The 24,982-nt window shown below is 40.0% G+C and overlaps 1 protein-coding gene across 2 annotated transcripts in view; it reads left to right on the top strand.

Moving 5' to 3' along the window:
* LOC127432746 (dihydropyrimidinase-related protein 2-like) overlaps positions 1 to 24,531 on the top strand; it is a 42,881-nt gene extending 18,350 nt beyond the window's left edge. For both annotated transcript variants that reach the window (XM_051684138.1, XM_051684139.1), the window contains exons 6-14: positions 1,628 to 1,708; positions 2,080 to 2,148; positions 2,273 to 2,393; positions 3,197 to 3,353; positions 10,961 to 11,102; positions 11,333 to 11,503; positions 13,728 to 13,907; positions 16,799 to 16,964; positions 17,333 to 24,531. In XM_051684138.1, the coding sequence (XP_051540098.1) occupies positions 1,628 to 1,708; positions 2,080 to 2,148; positions 2,273 to 2,393; positions 3,197 to 3,353; positions 10,961 to 11,102; positions 11,333 to 11,503; positions 13,728 to 13,907; positions 16,799 to 16,964; positions 17,333 to 17,424 (1,179 nt within the window). In that variant the 3' untranslated portion in view covers positions 17,425 to 24,531. The remainder of the gene's footprint in view (positions 1 to 1,627; positions 1,709 to 2,079; positions 2,149 to 2,272; positions 2,394 to 3,196; positions 3,354 to 10,960; positions 11,103 to 11,332; positions 11,504 to 13,727; positions 13,908 to 16,798; positions 16,965 to 17,332) is intronic.
* Positions 24,532 to 24,982: the final 451 nt, after the last annotated feature.

Raw genomic sequence — 24,982 nt, 5'->3', positions numbered from 1 at the left:
ACAATGGTATTATTTGGTGTAACATACCATGGTTTATGAATATGGTTATCATTCAGTACCATGGTATATATCAAGGTACTGTGGTATAACCATCTATAGCAGGGTCAGAAATTAATTAGGGCTCTGAATCAAAATACCAACGAAAGTGAAACAAATGCCAATTAAAAGTGACAAAAATGCCAGTTAAATTCAAAATGTACAGTAGGGGTAAAAGTGCCTCTGTAAACAATTCCTCTTTGTTTGTTTTTTTTTTATTTTTTTATTTTTTTTTATAAGTAACATCTGATATATTTCCTAATATTTTATCTATCTAGTCCTAATTCATGTGATTGAGTTGATGCTGATTTGATTTAATTTAATAGGAAACAACTGTATTTTTATTTTTTCTTTATTTTCAGTATATATACAGTATGTGTGTGTATATATATATATATATATATATATATATATATATATATATATATATATATATATACAGTTGTGCTCAGAAGTTTGCATACCCTTGGAGAATTGGTAATATATGTACCATTTTTAAAGAAAACATGAGTGAGCAGGCAAAACACATTTCTTTTATTTCTTATGGGATTCATATTCAACTGTAGGTTATAACAGAATGGCACAATCATAAAACAAAACATGGCAACAAAGAAAATAATGAAATGACCCCTGTTCAAAATTCTGCATACCCTTAGTTCTTAATACTGTGTATTGCCCCCTTTAGCATCAATGACAGCGTGCAGTCTTTTGTAATAGTTGTCTATGAGGCCCCAAATTCTTGCAGGTGGTATAGCTGCCCATTCATCTTGGCAAAATGCCTCCAAGTCATGCACAGTCTTTGGTCGTCTTGCATGAACCGCACGTTTGAGATCTCCTGAGAGTGGCTCGAAGATATTAAGGTCAGGAGACTGTGATGGCCATTCCAGAACCTTCACCTTTTTCTGCTGTAACCACTGGAGGGTCAACTTGGCCTTGTGCTTAGGGTCATTGTCCTGCTGGAAAGTCCAAGGCATCCCATGCGCAGCTTTTGTGGAGAAGAATGCAAATTGTCTGCCAGTATTTTCTGATAATATGCTGCATTCATCTTGCCGTCAATTTTCACAAGATTCCCCATGCCTTTAGAGCTCACACACCCCCAAAACATCAGTGAGCCACCACCATGCTTCACAGTGGGGATGGTTTTCTTTTCACTATAGGCCTTGTTGACCCCTCTCCAAACATAGCGCTTATAGTTGTGACCATAAAGCTCTATTTTGGTCTCATCACCCCAAAAAATGCCCCTGAAAATCAGATCAAGGGGTCAAATGTTGTAAAATATTATAATAAAACACAGTAAAAAAGTTAATTTCTGACACAGTTATTAACATCACTGCACTATAGTACCACCACAGTTCATTTTTGTATGGTGGTGGTCTGAATTCAGCTTACACAGAGACATATTTAGTTGGTGTAGGTGTTTATCTTCTAATTCCCAAGAGTATTGCGCTAAAAATGTATATCTACAAAAAGAGTCCCTGCCTGGATAGTTTGGCAGTGATTGCTGCATTTGGTTAAATAATGCTTGCACTATATTTTGCATTCCTTTCTAAGAGTCTCGAGTTTGCGTTTACGTGTATGTATTTCTTTGCAGATCTATGAAGTGTTCAGTGTCATTCGGGATCTTGGCGCAATCGCTCAGGTTCATGCAGAAAATGGAGACATCATAGCTGAGGTGAGATATATAGAGAGGGTACATAGTCCAACACTGAGCTCTGATACACAACATTACTATTAACAGTAAACTGTTTGGAGATTCTAAATCAAAACATGTGTTCTACAATGAACACTTAGACTTTGTACTGGCTAGCGAAACCAAAGCAAATATTCTTACATGAGGTCGATATAATTAATTGCAGCTAACTTTTGGCCTACAGTTATGTGTATTCATCATGATCATCTCAGAAGATAAGAGAACTCTTTGTACTGAGGACCAAGTTTGATTGCGGGGATAAAATCTGTTTTTTTAGATAAAGTATACAGAGAGACTATGACATCATCAATTCAAGCTCATATTTTCTCTTTGTCCTTTTTTTCCTTCAACAGGAACAGCACAGGATCCTGGAGTTGGGTATCACTGGACCAGAGGGACATGTCCTCAGCCATCCAGAAGAGGTTGCGACATGACATTGATTTCTGAGAAAAGACATTTTCCATTTTCCATCGGAAAGAAACTTTCCTTTTGTTTGTTTCTCTTTAAAGAAAACATTTGTAATGGATGGATTTCTCGATTGATTAGGTGGAGGCAGAGGCAGTCAACCGCTCTGTAACAGTGGCCAATCAGACCAACTGCCCTCTTTACATTACCAAGGTGATGAGTAAGAGTGCTGCTGATGTCATCGCCCATGCCAGGAAGAAAGGTCAGATCCAAACCCGAGACAGACATTTTGCAGTTTTTTTTATTCTTTTGCATGTAAACATGTGCTAGATGGATGTCTTTGTGTGTTGTGATGTTTCTCACTGTTGGTTGTATTTTTAAGTGTCTCACACCATGAGCGCCATGTTGAGATGCCATTTCAAGTTAAATACAGTTCAACTTTTAAAAGTGCATCTCGAAACATCAGGTTTGTTTAAATTCTGTGAGCTCCATCTCGCTGAATGCAAGAACACATCTTGTGTGAACATCACCTAAGAAAGAGAAGACAGACCACTCTTAAAAAACGTAATACAAGAAATCGCAATGCTCAATGTGTACAAAAATGTGCACTCAATATACACACATTTTTTTTGTTTTGGTGAAGACATCATCTGGCCTCTTTACTATAGAATGCACATAAGCATTACTTGGACTGACTAGATTCAAAATGAATTTGTCCAAAGCTAGGGGATACATTCAAGGCCGAATTACCAACATACTGTTTATTTCAGCCTTGAAATACATGTACATAATCTATGAAGAACATTCTCAGATGATTTGAAGTTTGAGTTGATTCCACACTCTTTGTGCCATTAAAATTAGGTTTTTTATGTCTGGACAAGCAAGGCAGGTTTTATGAGCAGGGATGCACTGCAGTCCAACAAAAAATACAGCATACTATGACTCAGCTGTTCTTGGCTTGACAACAAGAAATTACATCATGCTGGTCAGGCCTCAGAATTAGGCAAGGTTATTACAATAAAATTATATATGCTGTTACTAATTCAGGATCATTGAACCGTTTAGGCACCGTTGTGTATGGAGAGCCAATCACAGCAAGTCTTGGCACAGATGGATCGCACTATTGGAGCAAGAACTGGGCCAAGGCTGCCGCCTACGTGACGTCCCCACCCTTGAGTCCAGATCCCACCACACCAGACTATCTAAACTCACTGCTGTCATGGTAAGAGCCCTCAAAGACTTTATTAGTAGTATTCATTTTAGATATTCATTTCATTTTTTTCGGATGTGTAACATAGTGGTTAAAGATCTGGGCTGGTAACCACAAGGTTGTAGGTTCAAATCCCTTAAGGGTTGGTCCATGAACACCACTGAACCCTTGAATAAGACACTTAATACCAGGTTTTTAATAAGGGATTGCCTCTGTAATAAGTGAACTGTGAGGGTGTTTTCACACTTGAGAGTGGTTCAAAATAATTTTGGCTCATATATGAAGGCTCCAAAAAAGCTTAGACCCTTTTAAGAGGAACCAAATTTTGACCATCTTGGGAGGTGGCTTGAATATGGTTTGTTTTAAGTCTGTGGTGAATGAAATATATAAAAATACAGTATTATAAATATATATTTAAAATATATATTTAAAATTGTTGAACAATCAATTAATTATTTATTATTATGTAATAATTTTAATAAATGATAGTTATTTTTATTTTGTTTTATTATCATTTGCAATAGTTTAGGTATTGGTATTATTAGTAATTATTTAGTAATAATATTATCAAATGCACATGAAGCCGTCTAAACATGTTAAGCATTATTTCCTGCCGCACCTCCACCAGTACCCTTCAGTCATCCAGCTACGGAGTCATCAGCCGTGAGTCACCCATAACAGATGTTTCACCCCATTAATCTCGGAACATCTCCAGGTGCGGGGCAGTGGTCAGGGACGTCTCCCTTCCACCCCCACAGCTGGACACCAGATTCTTTCCTTTGCTTCTAGTTCTTGCATCCCCATCAAGACCTTCCTCCTTTACAGGTCACACCATGCAGCCAGGGTTTGATAACCCCAACCATAAGTAGTCCTACCCTAAATCCAAGGCCTCGTCTATTTTAGAAAAGACTAGCTATCAGACTACACCTACTATCATCCTTAAACCAATACCCCAACAGATTAAGTATGAGAGTGACATAAGAGGCAAGCCACGAGACTGCATCAGCCACCACTCCAACACCTAGCTTGGCATGGTTTCACTCCCCCACTCAATCACTCTCTGAGTGGGTCAGTGGAAATAATTCCTACCCACCCCTTCCCCTCTCCCACATACTACATCACCACATACTGTATCACAGATGTTCCATATTCCTACTTTCTCACTTCTGTATACTCCACTTTTTGTCCTTCCTTCTTAACCATAGCCAGAAGCTCCCTTTCTCAGATTACTCTACCTTATACTTAGAGACATATTCAATGCTGATCCAATGATACCGTTGTCCTTCAATAGATGCTGCATTGATCTTCCCATAAATCCTCAATACCCGACCTCCATCCGTTTTCCCTGCACTCAGCGGCCAGATCAGCATATTTGAGCTTCTTCCTCTGATAGGCTGCCTCCAATCCCTCTTCCCATTGGACAGTAAGCTCAATCATTATAACTTTTATAGCTGTTGCCGATCATAACACCACATCTGGCCTCAAGTAGGTAATGGTGACGTTAGAAGAAAATTTAAGTTGCTGGCCAAGGTCGACCACCATTGACCAATCACTTCCAGGTGCCAGGATTGATCTTTCTTCCCTCTGTGCAGTACCTTGTGCATCGCCTCCATTTTTTAACAAACTCAATTAACTTCCTCTGAAGAGCATGGTGGCCTTTATTTGCCTTTACTCTACACACCTCTAGGATCTCTGCCAGCTTTTGCTGGACGTGCTCATGCTGCCACCTTTACTGTCCTTATGCCAAGGTGATCTTGCACCCAGCCAACATGTGCTGCTTATTTGCTCTTGGGGCCTCACACAGGGTACAATTCTCCCCTTTGCCGTACCTCAGAGACAAATTTACAGGGCTTGGAAAAGAACATATGTGGATCTTATTAGAAAACTGAGCCTGGCCTGGGGTTCCATCCAGAGGTCAGCCCATCCTAAAACTCTATCAGATGTACCCTCTCTTACTGTCCAGCACCCTTGCTGCTGCCGGCTGACTGCTCTAATAATTTACCCTTCTTCTTCCGTCCTGGATACTTCTTTTACTACCATCACTTTCCTCTGTTTTTTAGAGGCTGCTGACCACAGTTTGGGAATCACCCCACATCCAAGGCCTGCTCTTCCTGATTTGGTTCTTCCAACAATCTCGTGTTGATTCAGTTTTGAAACTGCCCTGTTTACAACTTTCTCTGCCTTCCAAGCACAGCCTGTTTGAACCTGGGCCTGACTAGCCCTCACAGCCAGATCTGTCAATTCCCTCAGTTCTAAGAACAGCCTAGTCTTCTGCTTGTAGCCCAGGATGATGGACTTTTGTGGCATTTCTTCCAAACTATGCTACATCTGAAAGACAATGAGGCAAACCCAGCCACTTCCTGATGTAACTGTTGGCTTTGATGTCCATCTTTTCCACTGTCGCTGCAGTGATCTTACACATTATTAGTGGCCACATCAGGTGATGATACAATGTAAATTGGTAACACCAGACCTCATATTTGCCTGGCAGATGACAATGGCCTATCTTATCCAAGCTTTCTTTCAGCTGCTTCAGAACCAACCCTGCCATGTGTTTATTTGAAAGATCTGCTGTGTATTCTCTCCCTAAACTTCGAGTAGGCTGCTCTGTCAGCACTGTGATTTTTTCCCCATCAACTGTACTTCAAGCTATATCTGGTTGCTCCTAACTCTCTTACAAACGGAAAGGCTATGCAGTTTTGTTAGCTTAATCTTCATCTTGGCCCATGTCAAAAGCTCTCCCAGCCTTTTCAAGAGTAAGTTTGTACGTGCAGCAGTCTGAAGGTTGCTTGTGACATTGTCCATATAGCTGTGCAGCACTGGAAATCTCACTCCAGACTGTGCATGGGTTCCTCAGGCCATCTATCTGGCACCAATTAGGATGATCTCGAATGCTGCTGTGAACAGGATGGGAGAGATTGAACATCCCATCACAATTCCTTTTTCCAGTTGCTGCCAATCAATTGTGTACTCCTGTGTTGTATGACATATTTCCAGGTCCCCATTGAAACTGTCTACCAAGCTCCTAATACACTTAGGTTGTACATGGAAAAACTCCACTGCATAGCAGATCAGCTGATGCATAGGCATTTGACAGGTCCAGCCAGACTCTATGGAGATCTTTCTTGTCTCTCTTGTCTCTTCTGCTCCCATATTATTGACGCATGCTCCACACACCCCGGAAAACCTGGTACACCTGCCTTCTGGCAGCTGGTGTCTAAGAATCCATTTTTAGGAGGTAGTCAGACATCTTCCTTTGTACCACCAAAAAGAAAAAAAAACTCCCTCTACATTCAGTAGAGCAATACTCCTAAACTGACTAATGTTAGTGGATTCTTGTTCTATGGGTATAAAGATGGTGACTGCTATTCACAATTCCAAGGGTATGCACTGCTTCTTCCAATAGAAACAACGTCACTAAACATGTTAAGCTTGCCCTCCACCCTTCCAATAACTGGATTCTCCAATGTGGAGCACAGGTCCTGATCTAGTCTGTTCCATGCTTCATTGTCATTAGATCTTGGCCAGTTGATTAGTTTCCTTCTCCCTAGCTTCTTCTCGTTGTTTTGCCTTCCTGGTCTTGTCTGTGGGTTGATAGTTTTATACTCCTGCGGCTCACTTCGCGGGGCTCGACTTGACCTGCTGGCGGTACTGGTCTTCTTGTTACCCCTCTACTACAGTGGATTCAGTAGCACTGTGGTGCTCAACCGGGCTCTGTATTCTTCTTGTCTGACCTGCTGCTGCAATGCAAGGTTGTGTCTGGCTGTTCCTGCCACATTTTATCCTTCCTAGTTGACTATGAAGACCCCTGTTAGTTGTTACCCTCATCCACCCTCAACTACATTTCCTAAGGATCATTTACTCATTAGTCATGGTTCCAGTCGTGTCCGTAGAGTCTGTCTTAATTGGCCCATATTCCATCTCACCTCTCGGAGGACCACTGGGCTGTTTTCCTTTTATTGTTCTCGTAGTTGGTTAGGGTGTCCCCTGTATGAGGACCTGTGGGTAAGGTAACTAGCCCACCCATACCTGTGCAAACTTTCCTGCAGTCGGTCAGTCTTTTCCATTATTAAAACAACTTTTGTTATTATTATTATTTTTATTATTATTGTATACTTTCATTCAATAGTAAAGTTATTATTATTTAGTTTTATTATTATTTAGTTTATTTATTAGTATTATTATTAATTATTAGTATTAGTATTAATAATCATTATCATCATAATAATAATCCTAAATTAAATATATTTTAAATTTGTTTTTAATTTAGTTTAGAATTATTTATCTTATTTATTTATTATTATTTACATTGTTTTTGTTGTTGTTGTTGTTGTTGTTGTTAAAAAGAAGAAGAAGAAGGGAAGGGGGAAAAATAATTGGTCTGGACGTAAGAATGTAGTTGTCATGTGGCATTATCGTCCCATGTCTGTCTTGTGTTTTCAGTTGGTCTTGTTTCATGTCTGGAGCATGGTGTCTGGATCCTGACCCTTCTGTCAGGTTCGGTTTTGGTTTTGGTGTCAGGATCCGGTTCCGGACACTCGTGTTCTATGTCTTGTTCTGTATTGGCGTGAGTGCATTGCGCTTGTCATCTTGGTGGCATGCACTCGCGTCAATAATCTATGTCTGTCTCTCGTGACCGTGGACTTGCTTTGCCTGGGTCGTGAGCTGTTTTCACATTGTGATGAGGTTCGGTCATTTCTGTCTGAGGTTTTGGGGTTGTGTGTGGCCGAACTCTTGCACAGGTATCCTGTCTTGTTTTTGTCACCTGTTGCGTGCATCACGTGCCGTTTGCCCTGCCTCCTTGTTTGCTCATTATTGTTTCATTAATCACACTTGCCCTGTATTAACCTGCTTGATTTCTCTCCCTATTTGAGTCTCCTCGTGTGTGCTGTCCAGTGCTAGGTCATCTTGTTTCCTGTCATGCTTGTATCCAGCCGGTCTTGTTTGTTTGTTGGTCCTGTATCTTGGTCCTGTTCCTGTCTTCAGTACGGTCGGTCCTGTTCCCTATCACCCCTGCCCCAGCCTGGATTACATTTTCCCGTATGGGGTAGTTTGTGTTTTCCCCCTCGTGGGAGTTTTATGTTGGCTTTTGCCTTTACTTTTATATTAATAAATTAATTTGTTTTACTTATTTGTTGGGTCCTCTATCTCTGCTCATAACTCCTGACATTACGAACTGGCCACAATGGACCCAGCAGAAATTTTTTTTCTCCCGCTCCAGTCCGGCAGGAACCAGCCTCCCATTACCCGGCCTTGAGCCGCAATCCAAGGAGTTGGCTTCAGAGCAACCGCCCTTTTGGTGTTTACGCCGAGGCTCTCCTCGATGCAGCTCAGGGCTTGGGTTTTGGTGAGACCACCCTAATACATCAGTTCCTGTATGGACTTGAAGAGCCAATTGATTGGGAGATATGGGGAGACATGCAAACTTGGTCCTTCTGGAAGGTGGTAGATCATGTCATTGAGATGATGGAAGAAAGGTTCCTACTCGGGCTGTGGGAACCCAACATCAATGCTCCCACCTCCCAGCCATGGAGGCCATTCCCCAGTCACTGCCAGAGCTCCTGGCCATGGAGGCCATTCCCCAGTTGCTGCCTGAGCTCACACTCATGAAGACCATTCCCCCATCACTGTCAGTGCCCATGACCACGGAGGTAATTCCCCTGTCACTGTCTGTGCTCACAGCCACTGAGACTGTTCCCCTGTCCCTGCCAGTGTTCACAGCCACTAAGACTTTTGCCCTGTCCCTGCCAGTGTTCACTACCAAGGAGACCATTCCCCAGTCTTCGCCAGCTTCCACAACCACAGAGGTCATTCCCATTGCAGCCAGTGCCTGTGCCTTCCACAGCTTTGCCCCTGAGCCTTTCACAGCTTCGCCCCCTGAGCCTTCCATGGCTTTGCCCCCTGAGCCTTCCACAGCTTCACCCCTTGAGCCTTCCATGGCTTTGCTGCCCAAGACTTCCACGGCTCTACCCCCTGAGCTGCTCCCTCCTGATTCCTGTCCAGTGGCAGCCACCCTGATCTCTGTTCCCTCTGACCTGAGGCTGTCTCCCAGGTCTCCTGAACCCACCTCTGCTCTGAGGCCACCTTCCAAGCCTCCTGACCCCATCTCTGCCCTGTGGCTGCCTCCCAGGCCTCCAGGCCCTGTCCCTGCCCTGAGGTCATCTCCCAGGCCTCCAGAACCTGCCCCTACTCTGAGGCCGTCTCCCAGGCCTCCAGACCCCAACTCTGCTCTGTGGCCACCTCCCAGGCCTCCAGACACCACCTCTGTCCTGTGACCACCTCCCAGGCCTCCAGACCTCGCCCCTGCCCTGAGGCTTCCTCTCAGGCCTCCATACTCCACCACTGCACTGTGGCCACCTCCCAGGCCTCCAGACCTTTCCCCTGCCCTGAGGCTTCCTCCCAGGCCTCTAGAACCCACCTCTGCCCTGTGGCCGCCTCCTAGGCCTCCTCCCAGGCCACCGGACCTTGCCCCTTTCCTTAAGTTCCCTCCTTCCCTCCCTTTCTGTTGTATTTTCTGTTCTATGTTTGTGCTTCTTTTGTCTGTCTTGTGTATTGTTTGATGTTCCCATTTTGGGACACCAGGAGGGGGGTACTGTCATGGTCCTGTCACTCTGTCAGTCTGGGTTTTCATCTGACAGGACCATGGCATTATCGTCCCATGTCTGTCTTGTGTTTTCAGTTGGTCTTGTTTCATGTCTGGAGCATGGTGTCTGGATCCTGACCCTTCTGTCTTGTTCAGTTTTGGTGTCGGGATCCGGACACTCATGTTCCATGTCTTGTCCTGTATTGGCATGAGTGCATTGCGTTTGTCATCTTGGTGGCATGCACTCGCATCAATAATCTATGTCTGTCTCTCATGACCGCGGACACGCGTCTCACTTGCTTTGTGCCACACCCTGGTCACGAGCTGTCTTCACGCTGTGCTGAGGTTCGGTCACTTCTGGCTGAGGTTTCAGGGTTGTGTGTGACCGAACTCTCGCACAGGTGTCCTGTCTTGTTTTTGTCGCCTGTTGCATGCATCGCGTGGCGTTTGCCTAGCGATGTACGCTCAGGTTTCGTTTAATGTGAGAATGCGTGGCATCACTACGTTTGGCGTTGCTACGCATTCTCTCGTCTTGTCGGTCCTGTTCCCTGTCACCCCTGCCCAAGCCTGGATGACTTTTTCCCCTACGGGGTAGTTTGTGTTGTTTTCCCCCTCGTGGGAGTTTTATGTTGGCTTTTGCCTTTACTTTTATATTAATAAATTCCTTTGTTTTTCTCTGCGTTTGGGTCCTCTATCTCTGCTCTGTGACAGTAGTGGTCTGGATTCCAAAAAATAATTGTATAAATGGAAAGTGGACTGACACTGATAACTGAACCAAAATTAGATCTAAGCTCAATGTTAGAACCAGATACAGTGTGAACCCAAAGAGCACTAGTTGCTTTTTCACTTTCAGTTCATCTACTTTTTGATTTAAAGGGGTCTGAGTTTCTTTTTTTAAAAGGACCCAAGGATGAAGCATCTTAAATCACTCTTGATAAAAGGGTCAGCTAAATGAATACATGTAAATATTTATGATAAACTCATTTGTTTTTGTTTTCTTAACATGGCATTTGCCTCTTCATACTTCACCCTTCAGTGGGGATCTGCAGGTTACAGGCAGTGCTCACTGTACCTTTAATACTGCCCAGAGAGCTGTGGGTAAAGATGATTTCACCCTTATCCCTGAAGGAACCAATGGCACTGAGGAAAGAATGTCCATCATCTGGGACAAATGTGTGGTGAGACAAAAAAAAAAACTGATCTGCAAACAATAAGGGGGGACATTTAATCACAAACTACCAGTATGATTTTGTTTACCATATCTATTCATCTTTCAATCATAAAAGCAAATTGAGATTTGAGTCTAAATATCCCCATCTTGGAATACAACCAAACACACGTGGATACGGATGGGAAAAAAAAAAGAAAAAAGAAAACATTCTCTCACAGTGGTCCCCATCTTTCGTAGGTAACTGGAAAAATGGATGAAAATCAGTTTGTAGCCGTCACCAGCACCAATGCAGCTAAGATCTTCAATTTGTACCCACGCAAGGGTCGCATTGCCGTGGGCTCAGATGCTGACCTGGTGCTTTGGGATCCTGATGTTACAAAGATTATCTCAGCGAAGAGCCACAATCTGGTGAGTTCTGCTGTCAGGAATACCATGTGTACTTAAAGTCAATTTGAAATCAAAATTGACTATTTGCATTAATTTGAACCTATATGCATTAATTTACTTGACCCTGTACAACTCTAACACAAATAATAGAATAAGACATTTTTTTTTAATAAAAAAAAAAAAAAAAAAAATATATATATATATATATATATATATATATATATATATATATATATATATATATATATATATTTATATATTTATATATTAGAATAAAACATGATCTATTATCACAATACTGTAGGCTAAATAAATTGTTAAATAAGAAAATAATCAATAAACCCTTTATTTTCAAAGTATAAGTCATGGATTTGAAAATACAAAATTGAACCTATTTACTTTCTTAATACACGTTCTTGGTATTATGGTGCATTATGGTGTATCATCACAGAACATTATTGCAAAGAAAATGTTTTATCAAAATGTAAAAACTTGTTCTGCTTCTGAAATGGTTTTCCTTTTCTCTGGCGCAGAAAGCGCAGCTTTAAATTCAACCACTTAAATTCAGAGTTTTAAAAGTTATTTTCAAAACAACAGCAGACATTCAAATGATAAAAGCTAATTCAATGATGAAAAAAAGGAAAGTGCACATTGTATGGATGCCATCATATTTATATCCTTATATAGTAGACCAGTTGCCAAAATTATGTTTTTACGGATGTGGTTCGCAGCCCTGACCACAGAACACTGGTTGTGCTGACCAGTTCTTGGGCATGGGCATGTTACTCATGGAAGTGATGTCATTCTCAGCTCTCAGCTCAGCTAGGTAATTGATTTCTCCCCCTTGGTTTTAAGGCGCAACAGAGTACGCAGCAAATTAAAACTATTTTTTTAAATGTGTTCTATTTGCGTGTGAGCTTATAACACCAGCTCTCCAAGATTGGGTTTCTTTGTCTTGTAAATGTTATATTCAACACAGTCAGAAAAGACATGGACAGCATGTAAGTTTCAGAGGAAGGAGACAGTTAGTGTGTGTGTGAGTGTGTGCATGTGTGTGTGCTGGTTATCAGATAAACTGAATGACTTCATGCTGTTTTTAGGCCATGTGGGTCTTACTATATTGCTTTTAGCAAAGCGCCAGTAGCATTTAGAAGGGTGGTCAGCACACACACCCAGACACACACCCTGCAAACTTTTAAGATACTTCCTCACTCCCTTTATTTCCAACCTACCATGTTTTCTTTGCACTGTATATGCTACAGTAAAACAGGGTGACTTGAAGGGATCAGTAACGATTTCCAACATGTACATTTGTAATGGAATATCATGTTGCAGTTTGTGGAAGTGTTTAAGAGCAGTTCAACATAACTATCCCACCAGGAGAGCATGGCGTTTGTCTAATGATTTCTTGCTTCATAACTATAGAATGCTTACAAAATGTCATGTATTGGAATCGTTTGTATATCAATAGTATTCTTCAGGCACACTCTTTGCACCAGTGGTTTAATATATTTTTTGTGCTATATACCCCCTTAGCCAACTCGGTGTCATAGAATTACATTACTATACCTACGTTTTTTGCTAAATCATTTTTACGTGGCTTGTTGTATGTATTGTGGCAGTTTCCTGGTGAAATAAACTCTAGAGGCACTACAACGACAATGATTTGTATTCCCTTTTACACAAATCACGAGTAAAACGGCAGATTATCAGTTCATAAACACATACTTTTTGCCCTGTTCCTCACACAATGTAAATCTTATGACATCTCAACACTTTCACTATAGGGCATGACTTAAAAGACTGGATATCTTTATTTAGCATTAGCAGTAATACTATTAAAGTGACCGTTAGACCAACAATGATTCACTTTTAAACTAAAAATAATCAATACTCTACAAGTAACGTCCTCTCTCTTTAACGGGATAGTTCACCCAAAAATGAAAATTCTGTAATCATTTACTCACTCATGTTGTTCCAAATCCATATGACATTTTATTTTCTACTGTGGAACATGATTGGAGATGTTAAGCAGATACAAAAAGATGACATTCTGCCTAATATCTCCGTTAGTGTTCCATGGAAGAAAGAAAATCAGACATGTTTGGAACAACATGAGGGTGAGTTAATAATGACAGAATTACATTTTTGGTTAACTACCCCTTGGGATACGTACCCCTAGTTGGAAATTACTGGTCAGTGCTGTTCCTAAACCAGTGTCATAATGTTTCTTCTCATTCTCCAGGCAGTGGAGTACAACATCTTTGAAGGCACTGAGGTACGCGGGGCGCCCCTGGTGGTCATTAGCCAGGGAAAAATCGTTTTGGAGGATGGGAATCTCCACACCACTGAGGGATCCGGCCGGTATGTGACACGTAAGCCTTTCCCTGACTACGTCTACAAGAGGATAAAGGCTCGCAGCAGGGTGAGTGTGCAAAGACTATAGATTCAAATTTCTATGATCTAGAATGCACAAAACATTAGTGACCATTTTGGTATCGGCCAATATCAGTTTTGTTTTACATTTTTAATTAAATGAATAGTTCACCCAAAACATTTTATTCTGTCATAGGTCTGATTTACACATAATGTTGTTGAATTATATTCTAATAACAAGAACATGATGTTACTGAATATTCTTGTCCCTTTTTTTCAATACAATGGCAGTGGATAGTGCTTCACTTTAAAACTTAAAAAGGTCTCAAAAGCATCATAAAAGTAGTCCATGCAACTTATGCATCATATTCCAAGTCTTCTGAAGGCATACGGTAGGTTTTGGTGAGATACAACCTGAAACTGAAGTCATTTTTCAATGAAAATCTGGAAATCTGTTGCACATTTAGCAGAATATTATGACTGAATTAGTATTTTTTTGCTGAACTATTCTTTTAACTATCGACATCGGACTGATTAGGCTAACATCGTAAGCAGGTAATATCAGGCATTGTTTTCTTCTAATAGTATACTGTTTTTGGAGCCAGGTTATAGAACAGATATACACCGATCAGCCACAACATTAAAACCAACTGCCTCTACCACCCCTGGAGTCACGAGTTCGAATCCAAGGCATGTTGAGTGACTCCAGCCAGGTCTCCTAAGCAACCAAATTGGCCCAGTTGCTAGAGAGGGTAGAGTCACATGGGGTAACCTCCTCATGGTCGTGATTAGGGGTTCTCGCTCTGAATGGGGTGTGTGGTAAGTTGTGCGTGGATCGCGGAGAGTAGCATGAGCCTCCTGTGATGTGAGTCTCCGCGGTGTCATGCACAGCGAGCCCTGGATAAGATGTGCGGATTGACGGTCTCAGAAGCAGAGGCAACTGAGACTTGTCCTCCGCCACCCGGATTGAGGTGAGTAACCGCACCACCACGAGGACCTACTAAGTAGTGGGAATTGGGCATTCCAAACTGGGAGAAAAAGGGGATAAAAAACAACAACAACAATAAAAAAAAAGACCTGCCTAATATTGTGTAGGTCCCCCTCGTGCCACCAAAACAGCACCAACCCGCATCTCAGAATAGCATTCTGAGATGCTATTCTTCTCACCACCATTGTACAGAGTGGTTATCTGAGTTACCGTAGACTTTGTCAGTTCAGACCAGTCTGGCCACTCTCTGTTGACCTCTCTCATCAACAAGGCATTTCCATCCTCAGAACTGCCGCTTAATGGATGTTTTTGTTTTTTGGCACCATTCGAAGTAAATTCTAGAGACTGTTGTGTGTGAAAATCCCAGGAGATCAGCAGTTACAGAAATACCCAAACCAGCCCATCTGGCACCAACAAACATGCCACACTCCAAATCACTTAGATCATTTTTTCCCCATTCTGATAGTTGATGGGAACATTAACTGAAGCTCCTGACCCATATCTGAATGATTTTATGCACTGCATTGCTGCCACACGATTGGCTGATTAGATAATCGCATGGATGTTTGTTGGTGCCATACGGGCTGGTTTGAGTATTTCTGTAACTGCTGATCTCCTGGGATTTTCATGCACAACAGTCTCTAGAATTTACTCTGAATGGTGCCAAAAACAAAAAACATCCAGTGAGGGGCAGTTCTTTGGATGGAAATGCCTTGTTAATGAGAGAGGCCAATAGAGAATTGCCAGACTGGTTCGAACTGACAAAGTCCATGGTAACTCAGATAACCTTGGACTTTGTACAATTGTGGTGAGAAGAATATAATCTCAGAATGCTATTCTGAGATGCAGGTTGGCGCTGTTTTGGCAGCACGAGGAGGACCTATACAATATGAGGCAGGTAGTTTTAATGTTGTGGCTGATTGGTGTATTTTTCTTGCACTTTATAGAGTTTTGATGCACAATTTCATCATCTTGGTCATAGGATGGTCTACACTCTCAATAGACAATAAATTAATGCCAACTAAAGCCTTCATCAGCCAAATGAAGTGCACGTAGATGCATTGTCCTTTGTTATTTGGCTGATTTTATTTGGTTTTTAATTCAGTATGGACTTCAAAGACACTTGATCATTAATCTTACAGTTCATACACAATCCTTTTGTTAACACATTGGTCTCCAACATACACTCAGTTTACTCATTTATAGCATGACTTGTACTACACATAGAAAAATAATATTGCTACTTAAACTTTTTTTTTTAAATGGTAAAGATAAATGTAATTAGCAGCTAACAGCATTGGTCCAAATTTCTATGTGGATGTGTCCCTATTAAAATTTAAATGCAAGTAATTTTTTATGAACATAAGCAAGTTTTATTTAGTAAAAATTGACATAGAACAATATTTTTTTTTCTTTGATAATGATAGTGTTATCAGAACCCTTCTAATAGGGGAGCCTACAAGCTTAACCTAAAATAGCATAACACAACAGTCCCATAGACATTCTATGGCGGTACACTTGTGAGGAGACAAGAGGCCGTTCTTTTTGAATGGATGTCTATGGAGGAGATGCTTCAGTGTGCTGAATAAAACTGCTTTTGTGAGGAAACAGCTCATCACTAAATTAATTGACTGCCTTTCAACTAATTTTCAACATGTTTTACACTTAACAATGCTTTTGGAATGAACTATGTGTGGAGTTTACTACGATAAATGTATGTTTTAAAAGAGAAGTCACGGACGATTTTGCGACAGGTAGGTGTCACTTTATGGCTCTCCCCATTGATTTTTATTGTATTCGCAAACGGTGAATTACTGCCGTAACACGCTAGTTGACCGTTACGCTCTCTCCTATTGTAGAGCCACAGAGGTTATCATCTCCATATACCTGTATATAAAAGAATATCTGATTTGATATATAACATTGTCATACCCATCACCATTGTTTTTTAGCTTGCTGAACTGAGGGGTGTCCCCCGGGGTCTCTATGATGGGCCAGTCTGTGAAGTCTCGGTGACGCCCAAAGCAGTGACCCCTGCTTCCTCTGCCAAGACCTCTCCGGCCAAGCAGGCAGCTCAACCTGTCCGCAACCTACACCATTCTGGCTTCAGCCTTTCTGGTGAGTAAATGGACTAGAAATTAGTAAGCTAATTATTGTAAGTCACTTACTGTATTACTTCATTGCCCTAGAGAATTTGACTTTGATCAAACATCTGGAATTGCTTAGGAACCATTAAAGCCACAGCGACATGTAGCATGATGTCAGTGACATGGACTAATGCTGACTACTTTGTATGCAGAAAGAGAACAGAGTCATCACTCTTTAATATAAGCCAAGAGGTTGATTTAAGGGGATAGTTCGCCCAAAAAAAAATCTGTCATAATTTACTTGCCTTTATATTGTTCTAAACCTGTATGACTTTAATAATTTTCATTTTGGGGTGATCTATCCGTTTAATATCGGTTAATCTGTTTCCTTTTTTTCAGGTGCTCAGATAGACGACAACATCCCTCGTCGCAACACCCAACGTATTGTTGCGCCCCCTGGTGGCAGGGCTAACATTACCAGCCTGGGCTAGACCTCCCTTCAGCCGACAGGAGAATAAGGGGTTAGGGGGGAGGGATGTCTATAAACGGAGGTGCTCGCTCAGACCACTGTCATATCAAGTGCCAAACCCTCCAAAGGGCCTATGATTCTCCACTCCCTAGTCTCCCAGCCCCTTACCTCTTGCCCCATTACCCCTGCTTTCTTTCCTGACCCTACACCACTCCCTAGAGGAGACATCTAGAAAAAATTATTTGCCTCATTTGAAGAGAAGGAAAAATGTAACAACCACATCTGAGCACTTCTGATTGTATGATTTTTATACTGTACTTTCTGCCCACCATAAGTCATGTTATTATTTTTGTATTTAACTTTATTTTCTTTTGAAATCAGAGGGATCAAATGAGTGTAATTGAAAGCTGTTGTTTATCAGTGTTAGGTTATTAACAAGGCAAGTTGGAGAGTTTACTGGGTTTCTCCTGTCTTTGTTTGTGGCTAAAAGTGTACTAAATGGATAGCTCACCTAAACTTGAAAATTCTGTCATAATTTACTCATTCTCATGTTGTTCCAAACCTCTATGACTTTATTTCTTCTGTGGAACAAAAAGAGGAGATGTGAGGCAGAATTTTAGCCTCAGTCATCAGGTGTTGGGTGTTACAAAGTAATTAGTTATTGTATCTAATTACTTTTAAGTTAAAAAAAATAATAATGTAACTTATTACATTTGAAAATCTTGTTATTAGATTACAGTTACTGAATTTTAATTAAGGTAGATTCTTAATTAAATTACTTGGGTTACACATATTTTTTAAATAATATTATGTAATACATTTAAAATATGAATTAATATGTTCATATGTATGTCTGTTTGTTTCTGTGACAGCTGAAGGTTGTACTACAATGAGCAAGGAGGAAATATAGACATTATTTTGAATTTGTAAAAGGTGTGCTCAGTAATTTATTATTTTAAGTTTTACTCCTAAATAAATTATTTGTAATTTTTAAACATATGAATAAAACCATGATAACTCAAATGAGATGAAGACTCACAGTCATAGCAGTAAAATTATAAAAGCAGTTTTCATCTACACAGAGAGGGTCCCCTCATGGGGGGGCCATGTTATGATCACATGACCATAGAATACTATTCACTTAATCTCAGTAACCATCTTGTTATTGGACTCTTTAACTCTTGGATTAAATTAATCATAGCTGACTGTGAATAATGAATTTCTACATGACATCTTACATCATTTTGAATGATGCTGTGTCCACGCCACTGTAAGTCCAAGATAGCACATGCAAAAATAGTTACTATGTGCATCTTCAAGTGGAAAAACAAAAATGTTTCTGTGAAAAGTGTTTTAGAAAGTAACTTAAAAGTCATTTTTAATGTGATTTTTTTTCTTTTTTCTTTTTTGTTTTTTATGAAGTAATCAGTAAAGAAACTTGATTACAATTTTGAAAAGTAATTAGTAATTTGTAGGGTATTACTTTTTTAAGTAGCTTGCCCAACACTAATCACCATTCACATTTATTGTATGGAAAAAGGATGCAATGAAAGTGAATGGTGACTAAGATTGAACATTCTGTCATACACCTTTTGTGTTCCACATTACTGTATAAAGAAAGTTATATGATTTTGGAACAACATGAGGGTGAATAAATGATGACAGAATTTTCAGTTTGGGGTAAACTATCCCTTTAAGACAGGTAGGAACGTCATTATTCTTGAATGTCTCATTAGGTTATAATAGCCTTTTTGACCAGTATGAACAGCTGACCATATTCCACCCATGACATTCAATGCGATAATTTCCAAACCCAGTTAATAAAAGAAAGCTTTTCCAGTGGTTAACCCACAAGACTGGGTAATTGAAATCCACAAGTTGTTTCACAACCAGAGATATTTATGCGTTGCACTTTGAATGTTAATGAAGAAGAAACCGCATGTAAAAACAAGCAGTGAGCTAAGCTGGAGAAAACAAGACTGCAAGAGAATGCCTTTGTTTTGGCCGCAAGTCTCATTTCGAAGTAAACACATAAACATTTTTTTGTTTGTTTGTTTGTTTTTTGTTGTATAAGCTGCTTTAAAGGTGCACTCAGCGATTCCTGAGAAACACTGTAGATATTCAAAGTCAGCTGCCAAAACAAACACACCCCTCCCTTCATTGCTCCTTTGGAAGCTCCGCCCCCCAAATTCATGCACATGAGACGGTTTTATGTACACCAGCTCCAGACACTCACAACTCTCCTGCTACTAAATCTAACATCACAACAACAGCATATATGGGTTCTGTGAAACATAGCAAAATTTATGTTGCCCACCTATCGAGAAGAAGAAGAGCAACTTCTTCATCCGTCTTTAAGCCTTTTACCTCTCGGAGGTCTCTCCACCACTGAAAAGCCTCGCCGATGTTGACGTGGCTCCTAGCCCTCGACTTAGCATAATTGTTCTTTTTTTAGTTTATATTCATCTGACCTTTTTCTCTTGGTCTGTTTCTCAGCCATTTGTCCTCCTTGGAGTTTCGAAAGCTCGCATCAGCCAGATTTGCTGTCGCTCTTCTAATGAATTTCCCTCTTGCTCTGCCCCCATCCCCCATCCTGTGCACATGCAAGAACCACCCCCTGTTGCTGACTGGCTGGAGTAGTGTTGTGTGAATCGGTCTGATCCACTTTGTTTTTGTCCCATTTACAGAGCCAGGGCTGTGTGCAAATACTAGATTTTTTTTTCAGTCCACCCACAGAATGGACAGCTAGCAGACTGTGAGGAGATATTTGCAGAATTTGACAAAAAGTATATTGGATTAGAATTACTGAGTGCACCTTTAAATCCTAAAGGTTCCATCCATGAAAGTGAGGTTTGTATTTGGCAGTGAATGAATAGTGAACTGTTAAGACACTCTGAGAGGTTGTAGAAACTGAACCCCTCATAAAGACAAACTTCTGGAAGCGTTCTTGGCACATTTGCAGCAGGTGCAATACATTCTAGGCACAGTTAATAGCTAGAGAAAGTGACGAGTTTAGGTCAAGTATAAAGATGCAGTCGCACAAGGCTTTGAACATGCAAAATTACTTTGGACACTGTAACGATTATGGGATATGTTGGCACGCTCTAGGGGATCTATTTTTAATTAAAATAAATCATAAATAAAAATAAATAATAATACATTCAGAATGTTAAAATATACAATTCCCACAACAACATTGCAAACCATAGAGCTTTGAAGTTTCTATTCCTTGTATTGAGCCAAGAGATCAATCTGTAAGGTCTACATCCTCTATACAAATTCCTTAATTAAGGCTATGCGAACTTTGGTACTCAGTGGAAGATGAAATTTCAAAGGGAGCACATAGTCTAGTGTGATCACACTGTAAAAGGATAGTTGTTGTTGAAACAACATTAGGGTGAGTGAATGATGACATTATTTGAATTTTAGGATGAATTGTCCCTTTAAGATTAAAGAGGAACTCTCTTTCTTGGTGTTACTCCACTAGTGAAGAACATGTAAAGATGGTGTGACACTGTGAAATTAAAAACAATTTCCTAATGTTTGAGAGTATTACGACCTAAAAACCCAGTCAAGTGCTGCCTGGTTGCCGTGCACTGCAAATGTGCCATAAGACCTTTAACCCCAAATTTTACGCAGTATTAAGTGACTATGCAGCTACTCTCTGTGTCAGTAAATGTGATTTCACAGAAACGAATGACTTCTTTTTTGTATGTTCAACTCCAAGCTGTGCCTGAGCTGTACTGATCCCTTTGAGTAGTCCAGTGTAAGCTTGTTCATGTTTTTTGTTGAAAGAATTGAAAGCCTGTTTAATGTAATGATACAAAGGTGCCAGATTGTTCTCAACTCCTTTTCATTGTACTTTTGCAAGACTTGATTTGTCAAAGCACCATTCCTAACGATTAGATGATGTCCATTTTAGTGTCGTAATGAAATACTTAAAATTGTCATAATATCACAAAAAATAAAATGGAGAAAATTCGACCATTTTCAACTGCCCTTCGGCAGTGCCATTATTTATTTATTTATTTCTTCTTCTTCTTTCAAAGAATGAATGTAAGATTTGTCAGTGTATGCTTGCTTACCCTGCTGAAAAATATCTTAAACCAGCCTAGGCTGGATTGCTGGTTTAAGCTGGTTTAGCTGATCTCCCAGCTTGGCCAAGCTGGTGTTCAGCATGTTTTGGTGGTTGAACAGCCTCCTAGCATGACCAGCTAAGTCTAAATCCAGCTAATTCCAGCAAACCAGTTTAGGCTGGTTTAAACTGTTTATTTCAGCAAGATTTCTTCTGATTTGGTTCGAAAACACACACACACACACACAAAACATACCCTAAAAACATAAAGGGCAACAACTGATTTGCTAGCCCGCTAGGTTAGCTATGTTAGCACACTGTTTGAAGTAGAGCTAATAAAAATACACATTTTGTGGATGGTGCTTAGCCTCATTGTCAGCCCAGAAGTAGAAAGTAAAAAGTAGTGATAAAAAGGCTTTAACTGGTTTTAATGTTCCTTGCTTAAATCTCGAAATGGATAAGCGATGGCAGACTATGCTAATTCACCCTATTTTTCTTTTTATACAGTCTGTTTTCATTTAGTAAATCCATCCTTCAGCTGATTTTTATTTTTTTATTCTCCATCTTTTGCACATCCGCAAAATCTTGGCCTGTATCATCATTCTCCATTGCGTGCCTTTTCTTCTCTGTAACTCAACACACTTACTGTATATTCACACATATGAGGCAGCTAGCTCTGATTCTTTCCAGCACTGATATTTGAGGTTAAACCTTGCATTTTTGTGGTTATTTATATGCAGCTGTGTTTAGTGAGATTTTGAAAGACACTGTTGATTGTTCCTAAATGAGGTAACCTGCAAGATCTCCAAATATAAGTTAGTAGGACACTTTCAGAGTGAACAGGCCTCTTGATCAGTGGTTCTCATTTGTTTTGCTTCAGGACCCAAATTTTACATTGGACATCAAGTGGTGACCAACAAGATGTTCTTTTGATTTCTGTGTACATTTTGTGCAAATACAGTGAAAAGTGAGAGAAAACAGAGCCAGAAAACTGGATTTTTTTTAATTTAACGATGTGCACTCACTTGCAGTTTGAAATGTGCATCTTTAAAAAAGGAGGCTGATGCAAGTCTAAAATTCCTCTGTTACCATTTATTGATTTATTAATGAAAGCAGTGCCAAGGGTTGCTGCACTATGGTTAACAATTTGACAGTTTGAAAAGTCAAATTGGCCCCTACACTCCATGGGGGAAATGTCTGCTTGTTATCACCTCCTGTCTGCTATAATTTGTTTTCCTTTTCCTGTTTCTTGTTCCTTTCTTCCTGACCTCACTGTTTTTTCCTGTTACTATGGCTACATGGCCTGCTAGACAACAGGATCGGACTCTTTATTTGTTATGGTAACACACTGAAAATCGGAAGCATTCTCCTAGCAACCCTTCTGGGCATGGTGCTATTAAAACAACATTGTATTGCTGGATTGTTTCAACTAAAGCTGTGATTACAATGTAACACAAACCATATTTGTGCCCACCTTCCCAAACAAGACATCTCTCATGTCCCTACTATCTTGGTGGCATATTCTACCCCTGAACTGTGATTGAAAGGACAACACTTCAACAAAATCAGTTTTTAATCAGTATTTTATCTCGTAAAAAAAATCTAAACATTTTTAAAACAAGATAAATTTGCTTGCTATGAGAGAATTTATCTTGAATTTTTTTTCCTTTCTCCATTGGCATTTTGTTGTTGTTGTTTTTAAGAATATTTCTCAAAATGTTGTTTGATTTATGCATAGAACTATTTGCTAATTGGTTGAGAAAATTAAAAAAATTAAAATTCTCTCATCATTTACTCACCCTCATGCCATCTCAGATGTGTATGACTTTCTTCTGCAGAACAAAAAGAAAAATATTTAAATGAATATTTCAGCTCTGTAGGTCCAAACAATGCAAGTGAATGGGTGCCAAAATTGTGAAGCTCCAAAATCCATATAAGGGAAAAATAAAAGTACTCCAGACAACTCTGGTAGTTAAATCCATATATCCTGAAGCGATTTGATAGGTGTGGGTGAGAAACAGATCAATATTTAAGTCCTTTTTTACTATAAATTCTCCTCCCTGCTCAGTCAGTTTCCACTACTTTCACTTTCTCATTCTTCTTCTTCAGTTTTTGGTGATTCACATAATTCTTGCATATCACCCCCTATGGGGCAGGGAGGAGAATTTATGACAAACAAAATGATAAAATATTGATCTGTTTCTCACCCGCACCTATCATATTGTGTCTGAACACATGGATTTAACCACTGGAGTCATATGGATTACTTTTATGCCCCCTTTAAAAATTTTGGCACCCATTTACTTGCATTGAATGGACCTACAGAGCTGAAATATTCTTCTAAATACGTTAATTTGTGTTCTGCAGAAGAAAGAAAGTCATACACATCTGGGATGGCATGAAGGTGAGTAAATCATGAGAGAATTTTCATTTTGGGTGAACTATCCCTTTAATATCTTAAAAATGACGAATTTTGTTTCTCTTTAAATTTTGTACGTTTTGTCTGGAAAACAAAAATACTGATTAAGTTCATGATGTGCAGTGAAGTTGGTGATGAAATACAGGATGAACTGGAAACAGAATGGCCCTATGTGAGTTGTACATGTCTTTACCAAGATACCCTGCTCAGAATGCCATAGCCACATACTGTATTATGAGCATATGCAAGAGTTCATATAAGACATGTCTTTAGCGTTTCCTCTGATCTCATTTAGAGCAGCTGTCCAGCACTAACACCACGCATTTGTATACACACACATTTTGCAATGTACACCTGAATGTTCTTCTATGCCTGGTATGTGATCTGTGTCAAATGTAGATGGGAGTTGGAAGATTGTTCAATATGAGATTGCCAATGGTTTATAATCCTGCCCCTCTGTTTCCCCTGTTGTACCCATGAGCGCTGACCCTGTCCCCACTACAGAAGTGAAGCTGTTGTGTGCTGGTGGTGTTTATTCTGTTGGCTGTGCAGTTTGAGGTTGCTTGCTTGCTCTGAAAAGTGTCAAATTAGATAGTGATGTAAAAAAATGAAAATAAATAAAAGCAAGAAATTCCTGTGCCTCCTCTATCCTTGAAATGCACTGTATATCTAATATATGAAAGCATTTGTATTGTGTCAGGAAACTAATAATGAACAGCTAATAATGCTGCATGAATCGTTGTTGCCACTGAATAAACTAATATATATATATATATATATATATATATATATATATATATATACACTATATTGCCAAAAGTATTCGCTCACCCATCCAAATAATTGAATTCAGGTGTTCCAATCACTTCCATGGCCACAGGTGTATAAAATGAAGCACCTAGGCATGCAGACTGCTTCTACAAACATTTGTGAAAGAATGGGCCGCTCTCAGGAGCTCAGTGAATTCCAGCATGGTACTGTGATAGGATGCCACCTGTGCAACAAGTCCAGTCGTGAAATTTCCTCGCTACTAAATATTCCACAGTCAACTGTCAGTGGTATTATAACAAAGTGGAAGCGATTGGG

The sequence above is a fragment of the Myxocyprinus asiaticus genome, chromosome 42 (assembly GCF_019703515.2).
Source record: "Myxocyprinus asiaticus isolate MX2 ecotype Aquarium Trade chromosome 42, UBuf_Myxa_2, whole genome shotgun sequence".
In the NCBI taxonomy this organism is placed as follows: Eukaryota; Metazoa; Chordata; class Actinopteri; order Cypriniformes; family Catostomidae; genus Myxocyprinus; species Myxocyprinus asiaticus.
This window is presented reverse-complemented; position numbering and strand designations above follow the sequence as displayed.